Source organism: Miscanthus floridulus, chromosome 4, assembly GCF_019320115.1.
Source record: "Miscanthus floridulus cultivar M001 chromosome 4, ASM1932011v1, whole genome shotgun sequence".
NCBI lineage: Eukaryota > Viridiplantae > Streptophyta > Magnoliopsida > Poales > Poaceae > Miscanthus > Miscanthus floridulus.
In genome coordinates, this window is record NC_089583.1 from 26446622 (window position 1) to 26459374 (window position 12753).

The window sequence follows — 12753 nt, forward strand, 5'->3', positions numbered from 1 at the left end:
AGAGAGAGGAAGAGGGATGGAGGGAGAGAGAGAGAGAGAGAGAGAGAGAGAGAGAGAGAGAGAGAGAGCGGAGCAGAGGATGGGGAGGAGGGAGCAGGGCTGCGCGACGCTTCGGCGAGGGCGGCTCCGGGCGGTGGGGCTAGCTCCGGTGATGGTGGAAGCAGAGCAGCGGCTCTGGAGGTGCTCGGCTCCGGTGACGGCGGTAGCTGTGCTTATCGACTCTGGCTGGGCGTGTGGAGGAGGGAGGCCGAAAGGTGAGGGAAGGAGCTCAGTGCGAAGAGCGGCTGCGGTGCTTGGCCTCGGGCCGAGGTGCAGACTCGTCGACACCTTGCTGCCTCCTTGCGGTTCTCGTCGACACCCTCGCGTAGATGTTTATGATAAAATATTGTGAGAGTTGAAAACTTCTGAATAAGCTGGCTGGCCGGCTGAGGCTGGGCTGGGCCAGCCCACTCACAAACCCACACGAACAGGCTGAGGGATTCCCTCATAGGTTAGACCCAACCCACACGGCTTCTCAACCAAACGCATGTCCATCTTGGTCGAACCCGTTCCAACCCAGTTCAATCCTCACTCAAACCAAACACAGACTCGGTGGACGACTCATAATGGAACATCACTAACCAAAGCTTTTTTTTTACTGGACTTGCACGGATACTTGATGGAATTCTGGGCGCACGCGGGCAATTAAAGGTGAGCTTATTGGTTCAGCTAGGCAACCCAGTCCATGTCCCCAATTCAGCTAGGCACAATCAATCCATCTTATTTAACCTGTAATTGAAGACCCATAATTGAATTTCATTTCACTAACAGATACTTTTGACCGGACTTGCACCGGTACCAATCCATGATGGAATTAATGGCGCACCCAGCAAGTTTAAAAAATTCCCCAAAAGCACAAGCACTCTGCATGCTTACCTTGTTTGTGTATGCATTAATGAAACTCTGATGTCCTTCATGAGCGCATTACACAAATCCTTCAGCAGCGATGCTGCTCCTCCAGCTGCTTTTGCTGCTCTCTGCCACCGCAACCAACAGTGCAACCGCTTCCTCGCCAAGCCAGCCAAGCCATAATGGTGACGAAGGAGCTCTTCTCGCTTTCATGGCAAAGATGTCCGGCCACTCTGGCGTGCTGGACTCGTGGAACAAGAGCACCAGCTACTGCAGCTGGGAGGGCGTCACCTGCGGCAGGAGGCACCGGTGGAGGGTGGTAGGCCTGAACCTCAGTTCCCAGGGGCTCGCCGGCACCATCTCCCCTGCCATCGGCAACCTCACCTTCCTGCGCTTACTCGACCTGAGGTCCAACGGCCTGCAGGGAGAGATCCCAGCCAGCATCGGCTCCCTCAGGCGCCTCCGACGCCTTGACCTCGGCTTCAACATGCTCACCGGCGTCATCCCGAGCAACATTAGCCGTTGCATCAGCCTCCGTGAGATTTTCATCCAACACAACGAAGGCCTGCAGGGAAGCATCCCAGTTGAGATTGGCAGCATGCCGTCGCTCTCGGTTCTAGCGCTGGAAAACAACAGCATTACCGGAACCATCCCGTCGTCTCTTGGGAACCTTTCCCAGCTGGCCGTCCTGTCCTTGATAAGGAACTTCCTAGAGGGACCAATCCCTGCAGGCATCGGCAACAATCCATATCTCAAGTGGCTTCAGCTCTCTGCTAACAATCTCTCTGGTTTGCCCCCTTCTTCCCTGTACAACCTATCATCTGTTTCTCACTTTTCTGTGGCTGTCAACCAGCTCCATGGCCGTCTACCGTCTGACCTGGGGAAAAGCCTTCCCAGCATCCAACAGTTTGTGATTGGAGGAAACCGATTTACTGGAGCACTTCCTCCGTCGTTAACAAATTTCTCCAGGCTCCAGAAACTTTACGCCGAAGTCAATAGTTTTATCGGAATTGTTCCTTCCGGATGGGGCAGATTGCAAAATCTTGAAGTGTTTGCTCTGTCTGATAACATCTTAGAAGCAAACAACGAGGAAGAGTGGGAATTTATTGGTTCTTTGGCGAATTGTAGCAGATTACAGGTACTGGGCTTTGGATCGAACAAATTTTCAGGGAAGCTGCCAGGTCTGTTGGTTAATCTGTCTACTAATATCCAGTGGTTGGAGATTGCCAAGAACAACATATCCGGTGTCATCCCATCAGACATTGGAAATTTGGCAGGTCTTGAGATGCTTGATTTTGGTGAAAACTTACTCACTGGGGTCATTCCTGAAAGCATCGGGAAGCTTACACGGTTGCAGCAGCTAGGCCTCTATTCAAACTACCTCTCAGGTCATCTACCATCCTCCATCGGAAACCTTTCTAGCCTACTTCTACTTTATGCAGGCAACAACACCTTTGAGGGGCCAATTCCACCAACCATTGGAAACTTGAGCAAACTTTTAGCCCTAGATCTGTCATATAACAACCTTACTGGCTTGATTCCTAACCAAATTATGGAGCTGCCATCGATCACAATATTTCTGGATCTGTCCAACAACATGCTGGAGGGACCACTTCCGTTAGAAGTTAGTAGTTTGGTACATCTTGAACAGCTCTTCCTATCACGAAACAAACTGTCAGGTGAGATACCTGATACTATTGGCAACTGCAGGGTCATGGAAATCCTCTCAATGGATGGCAACTCGTTCCAAGGAAGCATACCTGCTACGTTCAAGAACATGGCAGGCTTGACTGTACTTAATTTGACGGACAACAAACTAGATGGAAGCATCCCTGGCAACCTGGCTATCCATACCAAACTACAGGAGTTGTATCTTGGCCACAACAATTTATCCGGAACAATCCCAGAGCTTTTAGGTAATTCAACATCGCTGCTTCGTCTAGATCTGTCCTACAACAGTTTGCAAGGTGAAGTACCAAAAGGAGGAGTTTTCAAAAATTTGACTGGACTATCAATTGTTGGTAACAATGCATTGTGCGGGGGGATACCACAGCTCCATCTGCCAAAATGCTCAAGCTTTCATGCAAGAAAGAATAGCAAAGGCATACCCAAGTTTCTTCTAATAACAATCCCAACAATAGGAAGTCTCATCTTGCTTTTTTTGGTTTGGGCTGGATTTCACTACAGAAAGTCCAAGACAACACTGAAGAAAGATCTGCCACCACAATTTGCAGAGGTAGAGCTTCCAATAGTTCCATACAATGATATACTGAAAGGAACAGATGGATTTTCAGAAGCAAATGTGCTTGGAAAGGGAAGATATGGTACAGTATACAAGGGCACACTAGAAAATCAAGCCATTGTCGTCGCCGTAAAGGTGTTTAATGTCCAGCAATCAGGATCCTACAAAAGCTTCCAGGCTGAATGTGAGGCACTAAGAAGAGTGAGGCACCGATGCCTTCTAAAGATCATTACATGTTGTTCTAGCATCAACCACCAGGGTCAAGACTTCAGAGCACTAGTCTTTGAGTTCATGGCTAATGGCAGCTTAGATAGATGGATCCATTCAAATTTAGAAGGCCAAAATAGACAAGGAGCGCTCAGTCTGTCACAGAGGTTGGATATCGCCGTGGACATTGTGGATGCTTTAGACTATCTTCACAACGGTTGCCAACCATCAATCATCCATTGTGATCTCAAGCCAAGTAACATTCTTCTCAATCAGGACATGAGAGCTCGAGTTGGAGATTTTGGCATTGCTAGAGTTCTAGATGAAGCAACAAGCAAACATCCTGTGAATTCCAGTAGCACCATAGGAATAAGAGGTTCCATTGGATATATTGCTCCAGGTAACTAAAGTTATTTTGTTTCATGCTTCAAATAATAGCATCTATCCCTATTACCTAATCAATATGTGCTGCTGCATGGGTTAGTAATTGTTAAAAAATAAGTCAGAAATTCATGGATAATTGGGTTAGAGCTCAACAAAATTGCTTATCTTTGCTCTTTCCCATTTGCTCATATGCTTGCCTTTAATTTGAATCTTAGCTTCCGCTATGTGTTGGATATAGAAACTAGCATTCAATGCTTCCCTCAAACATGTACCCATCGTCTGCGACACACATCATGCATTTATACCATAAGTGGATAACTTGGAAAATATATATGGTTACTTTTCAAATAGTTTTTTTAAAAACAGCAGATGCATGCTATTAGATTTAGACTCAGAATTAGTTTAAAATGTTTATAATAACAACACAGGTGGGTTATTTTAAGTTAGTTTTCACAATGTCATATGTTGGTAATTTAAATATACAAGATAGAAAAGGCCATTTAAGAATGTTTTTATAATGGCTGAGAAGTGTAATTTTTTAGAAAGCACAATATACCAAATGCATATTATCACCACCGGTAACTATAGTATACTGAATTGATGGCTGATGTCTTTTATTTTTGTGGCTTATTGTCTTGTGAGCACTAATGTCGAGGCTTCAATAGGATTATCCAATTGCTAATAGTAAGATGCACATCAAGTAGTCTTTGAGTTTTATACACACACGCGTGCGCGCGCGCGCACACACACACATATATATAGTAGTTCTATATATATATACCCTGTGGCCAGTTGCAGAATATATATATGCCTATGTATCCTCATATTTCATTTCACTGCAGAATATGGAGAAGGGCTTGCGGTGTCAACTTCTGGAGATGTGTTTAGTCTTGGCATCACTTTGATCGAGATGTTCACAGGGAAGAGCCCGACAGATGATATGTTTAGAGATGGGATAAGCTTGCATTATTATGCCGAGGCAGCTCTTCCTGACAAGATTATGGAGATAGCAGATCCCAACATCTGGCTGCATGATGGAGTAAACAATAGCAATGATACAAGACATATAACAAGAACCAGGGAATGTTTGTCGGCGGTTATTCAGCTTGGTGTCCTTTGTTCAAAGCAATTGCCCATAGAGCGATTGTCAATGAACGATGCTGCTACAAAGATGCATGCTATCAGAGATAAATATATTTTTACTCAATAATAAAATGGTGTTAGTTCATATTAATCACCACTACCTTATACTATCATGTTTCTCTAAATGTATTGTTGAAGTCTATAATATATTTGCTTATCTTTTTCCAGTAGTAATATCTCCTTCTATTAATATATCTACCCAGGGAGCAACCCTCTCCTGTTATGTAAAAAAGTATACATATTTGATTATTTTGGGGATGAGCTGTACTGCCTGTACATGATTTTTATCAATTTTGTTGTGTTGTCTTTTATCATAGGCTGATAGGCATCATCATTGGTTAAGATGTTGGTGATCCTAAAAGACAATGGGTTAGCTGGAATCATGCTAGTATAAATGTCACGATGCCATTACACTATTTGTCTGACTTGTTATTACATTTTGCTGTATAATCAAACCATACCACTTTATACATATTTGATAATGTTGACCCCACATATAGTCAATTGTATTTCGGTATTGCCTACAATCCCCTTTTTCTTCCCCTCCTCCGATGCCTCCGGCTTGCCTAATGCCCTAACCCACTAATGTGGGCTCAATGATGGTGGCCCTCCCATGCTTTGGAGAGGGACACAAGGCCCGTGTGGAAGTTTTTTTTTAGAAAGGCAGCAAGAGATTTGTCGGATTTTTATTAGACGAGCAAAAAGGAATAAGAAAAAAAGAATTACAACAAACAACAGGAGAACAAGCTCACCGTCACCACGGCACACTGGCCGACAACCCAACTAGATGCCCACCTGGACGACAACTTAAAGTCTAGAAAAACGCCCTGAAGTCGAAAAAACACAAAACCAGACCAACCGAACAGTGACCAACAAATGCTAGAACTACTCCTGTTGTGGCCCAGCATGAAATCTTGTTGCCAGCTGGTATTGCTCTATATCTTCCTTGCAAAGGAGTGCCATCTGACTAGGCTGCAGCGACTTGTTCTGAAATGTTCTTCGATTCCTTTCCTTCCATAAATTCCACCAAAAATAGACCATAATGCCATCAAACGCCTTTCTCTGATCTTTGTCTGTCTTAATTTTGCACTTTCGCCAGTAGTTGTGCAGGGATCCTGTCATTCTGACAGTATCAATCACTGATAGGCTGAACTATCGCTTGATGAAGGACCAAACTTGCCTTGAGAAAGTGCAGTCCTTGCAAAGATGTATCGGTGTTTCTGAGTCAATACCACAAAGCTTGCATACTGGATCATTTGGCCAATTTCTTTTAATCAAAGGCCCGTGTGGAAGTCCCAAATTGGTTTTGGTAATTAAGTAACAACCTTAGGTGGTACACTAGGTTGAGCAAGATATAGAACCATGGTGAAGATGTGGTTTGGTCATGTGATGATAGTGCCCATGTGTGGTTAATGTAATGATTTAAACTATTGTAATAGTAAGTACGTTTAGTCTGATATTCTATAATTTGAAATATATATGTGTTTGGACTTCCTAGGCCCACATATATATATTGGTACTTGATTTTACATTGTAAAACTGGGTGCAGCAAATTGTTATCGGAGCCTAGTTGATTGTAGGATGATCAGCCTAGTTAGAACTACACGACTTTTAGGCTTTTATCTTTTACTCCTCCCTCATGTGGTCAGGCATAGCAGGGAGGCCGACCCTGACGGAGAGGACTCCGACAGCTCCGACAATGACGGGGCAGTGGTGGCAACGACAACGAATAGGGCGGGTGGGACACCAAGTGTTGGACCATGGAATTATGCACCCACGTACAATGGTAACAACTTCTACCACCTATGTTTGTTGCCTCTCCTACATCGTTTCTACACTCAAGTAAAGGTGGGGTACATGACTGAGCACTGGATTCACCCGAGGCACTAGGGTTTTTGGAAGACCTTGGTGTACATCAACACGGCTGGACAGGTGCGCTCTGTCCACAACCCGAGGCACATGAGGCAGTTGTTGGAGATGATGTCAGGTAAGATCTGGATATCTACCACTCCTTCTTCCCTCGGATAGAGAGGGAGACAGACTGCTACCTTCATCACCATGAGAGCGGTCAGTCTAGGTGCCAAGTGTCTTCAGTTGTAATACGTACGTTTCCTCTGATATTCCATAATTTAGAATATAAATGTGTTTGGACTTTCCAGGCGTACATATATCGGTACTTGGTTTGACTATGTAAAAATGGTATGACAAGACAAGACATTTGTCATCCGTTGCTTCCTTCTAATCAGACAAACGTACGCTTGTCTCGGTTGTTTCGTTGGTGTTGAACAACAACCGGTGGTTGTTGAAACCACTTGCATGACAGGTAGACAGTCCCTTCAAACCAAAATGGCACGCATTCCGGCATGACTGCATGGCTTGACCGCTAATTTTATTTAATACACAAGAGCAACGCTGCCAAAACACCTGCATCCTTCACATTTTCAAAGCCACTTCTTACAGGCAGGAGCTTCCTGCCACGATTATCTCTATCCATTCTCAGTTTCTTTCTGTAGGTATATATGTGTGGCATCGTGTCTCTTTTCTAGAGTTCTTATTAGTATCTAAAATTTCTGAACTAATATCATCTGCTTTGTAATGTGTGCCTCTGCGTGCAGACATATATATCGAGCTCAGGATGAGAATCTGGTATGTCTGTCTGCTGCTTTTCTTCCTGGTCATATCTACTATTTTACTCTTGGGTTCTTCCCAAACAACTCGAAGCAGCAATAACAAGGACCAAGAGGCTCTCCTTGATCTGAAATCCTTCATCACCAGTGATCCCTCCGGGGCGCTATCATCATGGGGGAATGGCTCGTCGGAGTGCACATGGACAGGGGTGAACTGCAAAAATGGTGGCAGGGTTACAGAGCTGGATCTCAGGGCCCTCAACTTGGTTGGGACTATCAGCCCTCACATTGGCAATCTCACAGCTCTACGTTCCTTGTACCTACATGATAATCACTTTGCCAGTAATATCCCTAACCATCTCGGTCGGCTTCGTCAACTCCAATTGCTAAATCTTAGTGGTAACCTTCTTACCGGAACCATTCCCCCGGCTTTCACAAACTGCACTAGTCTCATGACCATCGATTTGTCAGGGAACGCCATTTCTGGTGGAATCCCTGCATCCATGCATCTTCTTCAGAAACTTCGGGTCCTAAACATGGGGAAGAACCAGCTAGATGGCAGTATTCCCCCATCAATTGGCAACTTGTCACTGCTAAGCCATCTTGATGTCAACACAAACAACCTCACCGGTGAAATCCCTGAAGCAATGGGCAGGCTGGATCATATCCAGCACCTCCAGCTCTCCATAAACAGCCTAAAAGGCATAGTTCCCATGCAACTTTACAATCGCTCTACACTTGTTTTCTTTGCATTTGCAAAGAATGACCTTTATGGTGAGATCCCGTGTGATATCGGTTTTCGGCTCCCAAACCTATGCGTGTTCCACAATTGCTTCAACAAGTTCAGTGGTCCGATCCCACCGTCTCTCCACAACGTGACCAAGATTGAAAGCATAAGGATGTTAACAACCTATTTACCAGCTCAGTGCCACCTGGTCTTAACAGACTACATAGTCTTGTCATGTACAATATTGGCTTCAACCATATATCTGACACCACAAGCATCATTACAGGCCTAACAAACTGCACTAACCTGCAATTCATTGCCCTTGATGAGAATCTCATCGAGGGATGGCTGCCTGATTCATTTGGCAACCTGTCAAGTTCCCTTGAAAAGCTATACCTTGGCGGCAACAGGATAAACGGTCAAATACCGCTGTCCATAGGAGGTTTAACATCTTTAACATTGCTCAACATGAGTTACAACCAACTATCTGGGAGTATCCCATCAGAGATAGGTCGTCTCAGCCAGCTGACAGTGCTTGGGCTTGCTGGGAACAAACTTTCAGGGCTACTCCCAGCAGAGATTGGGCACCTTACTCAACTCACATGACTAGAGATTAGCAAGAATGAGTTGGTTGGTAGAATCCCAGACGAGTTGGGTCTCCTCCAGCGTGTTCTTTCGCTGGATATATCCAGCAACAAACTTCATGGGGACATCCCTTCCTCCCTCTTTGCACTCAGGAGCCTTAGTTCTGTTCTTAATCTGTCACATAATTCACTTTCTGGAGCATTAACTGATACCATTGGCCAGCTAGAGAATATCATCGCCATTGACCTCTCCGACAATCCACTCAACAGCACTATCCCACTGTCGATAGGGCAGTGCCGGAGCCTGCAAGCATTATCCTTGAGCAGAAATGATATGTCAGGAGTGATCCCTGATAGTATTGGGAATAATCTTAGAGGTATGCAAATACTAGACCTTTCAGACAACAAGTTAACCCGTAGCATACCTGAAAGCCTAGCGAAGCTGCCTCTTAAACTATTAAACCTCTCAATGAATGACCTAAATGGGTTGGTTCCAAGCAGTGGAATCTTTGAGAACCACTCCATTGTTTACCTTTACGGAAACCCCAAAGCTGTGCTACTCAAGTTTAGCATGCTACAGTTCTCAATATTCCTCACAAAGTCGAAAGAAGCACATAGTGACTGCGGCTGTTGCTGCATCAGTAGCTACATTTTCCATCCTTGTGTTGATGATTCTTGTTACGTTGAGTTGGTCCAAGAGATATTCAGCAAATGCAAAGATACAACCGACAAGTGGCGGTATTAACGTCAGAGCAAATAATCACCCACTTATTTCATACAAAGAGCTATGTCGTGTGACCAACAACTTTGACCAAGCAAACCTCATTGGGTTTGGTAGCTTTGGTTTGGTCTACAAAGCTACACTACATGATGAAACACCAGTGGCCGTCAAAGTGGTAGACCAATCCAAGGTGGGAGCACCGAAGAGCTGGTTGCAGAGTGTGAGACCCTCAGAAATGTCAGGCACCGCAACCTCATAAAGCTGGTCACGGTTTGCGCAAGTGCTGATTTTGCTGGCAATGACTTCCATGCTGTGGTCTATGAGCTAATGAGAAATGGAAGCCTGGAGGACTGGATCCACCGCCGTAAACGCCACCAAGATGGGACCGGGCTCAGTGCTGAAGAAGTGCTCAACATAGTCATTGATGCTGCCAGCGCGCTGGAGTACATGCAAAATGACTGTGGGGGGCAGGTTGTGCACTGTGACATCAAACCTAGCAATGTGCTGCTGGATGGAGACATGACTGCAAAAGTTAGTGACTTTGGTTTAGCCCGGTTGTTAGCTCCAGTGCAACCAGAACAACAATCAATTTCCAGTATTCATGGAATCAAGGGCTCCATTGGATGTATTCCACCTGGTAGTACATTATTCCTCTATACTTCTAATACTCATGCAAAGAAAAGTATTTACTATATATTGTGCATATTGCAACCAGTACTACTCATCATTGTGTTTATATTTCAACCCTAAACTTGTGTTATTCATAATATGGATATGGGAGTAAACCATCAACAAGAGGTGATGTCTACAGCTACGGCGTAATGCTCCTCAAGATGATCACTGGCAAGAGCCCTCTCGAACAGAGCTTTGGAGGGGAAATCAATCTCATAAAATGGGTGCCAGATCATTTCCCCCTTCGAACTCACGAAGTAATTGACAAGCGACTCATCCTGAGGAAAACGAACATGACGTGGTAGTTTTAAAAATAGAGAATGAGAAATTTAGAAATCTTATTGTATTCCTCAATTTTTGTAGATATTTTATTTAAAAATGGCTAAATCATAGATTTTAGAATTTGGAATCTAATTTTAAATAATCTCTTGGAGCTACTCTTAGACAATGTGCATATTAGGGGGCGCAAGCAGCAACGGCGATTGGGGTGGGACGTGTCGTCGCCCAGTCCAATCATGACTGCTTGTAGGATTGTATATTGGGCAGCATAAGTGGCGTGGCCCAACGGTACCTAAAAAAATTCTTCCTAAAATCATTGAGTTTTCCAAGTCCCAAAACAATATTGGAAGCATCAAAGATGGGTTTCTCTAATAGTTTTCTAAAAAAGCACTCCTAAAAAATAAAAAAACAAACCCAGTGGCATTTTCGTAAATGGCGTCATCTAAAGGTACAGAAAAAAAAGCATCGTGTGTGTCGCTGCGGTTCGACTGCTCCTCGGACTCGGCGAGGGGCGCGATTTCGGAGCCGACGGGCGCTGACTCGCCGGCCGGCACCAGGACCGTGGCAAGGATGCTGTGCTGTTCGAGCAGTCGAGCTCATCACCGGCCGTCTGGCGAGCTTTAAAAGGCGCAGGGCCGCGTCATCCAATTGCTGTGCAGCGGCACGAGCACGATGGGGCGCGTGGCTGTGGGTCCTCGTGAACGCTGGATTGGTGGTGTCTGAGCTCCGGGTGATTCCGTAGTGGATGCGTCCGTGGGGGCCGGGGAGCTCGCGCGGCTTTATGTCGGAGCATGCGTGGCGCATAGCGGTGTGTCCGGACGCCGGCGACAAGCCTCTGCGGCGAGGAGCGTGCAGTCGATACTAGACGCCCAGGGTGCGGGGCGGATACACGGACGCGACCGCGCGCGTATCTTTACGCGCAAACCGCTCGGTTTTCCCAAATGCTAAGACATGGGGAGGTGGGATTAGGAGTGGTTAGAGATTGATTTTTTCCAATCTTACTAAAAATCCTAGATTAGGAGAGTATTTTGAGGACTCTTGGAGATGCTCTCAGTAATTAGTGACTAAGCTTAACTAATTTGAGCCCAGTTAGTCTAAGTGTCAGTTACATTTTTTTTAGTTCTTTATGCAGCTTACTAGAATCAATGTGCAAACATTCACCAATTATCTACATTGTGATGTTCTAACTCTCGAGTTCACTATGACGACTCGTCTTCCACGTGATAATTCATTATTGGACCCGGCATTGGCATCCACTGACACTCAACGGCCAATGCATACGGCACGATGACAACGAGGAGGCGACACTTGCCATGACGAGTTCCTCCTAGCTGCCACTAGTTGGCCAGTTAGTCCTTCCTGTTGGTATCGACATGCCTTCTCAATTTTCATTCTGATCTAACTTTTCAATTAAGATAATAATGTACTTTCTTGACTAGTAGTTCAATGAATGGTTGAGAAGGTAGTTAAATACCTATTTTATGTAGTTCTTATTATTGAAAATTGTAAGCTGTATAATGGAACCTAATTTAGTTATTTTATTTGTCAAGATATAGTAACATCATTTGGGGCCTGGCTGATTGGATCGGTAGTGTTAAGTTCACATGCCCATGACAAGAGTTTTGGTTTTTCCACTATTAATATTTAATAAACAAGAACATAAACATAGGTTGATTATAAGTTGCTTAAGCTATCACCAATATAAATGTGTGAATGTTTAACATAGATGGTTTATGTAAAACAGTCGTACCTATTAATTCATTTTCAGTGGTGGCTTAGTAACATAAACCATATATAAAAAATATTTTTAAAAATTCAAATGTTCCCCGTCATATTATAATCAGTAAAGCATAATTTAACATATAGTTATGAATAATTAATTAATCTAATTTAATAAAGAAATTCACCATCTAGATCTAGATAATGAAAATCTAGGTCTAGATCTACTACTAGATCTATAACTACTCCACTCATGTATGGATCCATAATTATGAAATTGATGATATATAATGGAAGAAACATGCTTTGCATTCCCCCTCCATACACACACACCATAAAACCTAGATCGAATCAGACCACAAATTATGAAGATTCATCCAAAAATATATATATAGGACATATGCATTAACTAAACTTCTTGAGAAACCTCATTCAGAGAAATGAAGATCAAAACCTACCCTTTTATTTTGCATGTTTGAATCTCTAGGGACGTCTACAATGCGGGGCTGGCTTGGTTAGTACAGTACTGGTTGGAGAGGAAGAATGGTATTTATAGGGCC

At 44.2% G+C, this 12753-nt stretch overlaps 1 protein-coding gene and 1 pseudogene across 1 annotated transcript; both read left to right on the forward strand.

The window, feature by feature from the left end:
* The first annotated feature begins 1007 nt into the window (after positions 1-1007).
* Positions 1008-5101, forward strand: LOC136551198 (putative receptor-like protein kinase At3g47110). Its single transcript, XM_066542776.1, has 2 exons — positions 1008-3737; positions 4564-5101. Exons 1-2 carry the CDS (start codon positions 1100-1102, stop codon positions 4929-4931), a joined length of 3006 nt encoding a protein of 1001 aa, XP_066398873.1. The 5' UTR covers positions 1008-1099; the 3' UTR covers positions 4932-5101.
* Positions 5102-6823: 1722 nt separating this feature from the next.
* Positions 6824-10500, forward strand: LOC136548281 (probable LRR receptor-like serine/threonine-protein kinase At3g47570; annotated as a pseudogene).
* Positions 10501-12753: the final 2253 nt, after the last annotated feature.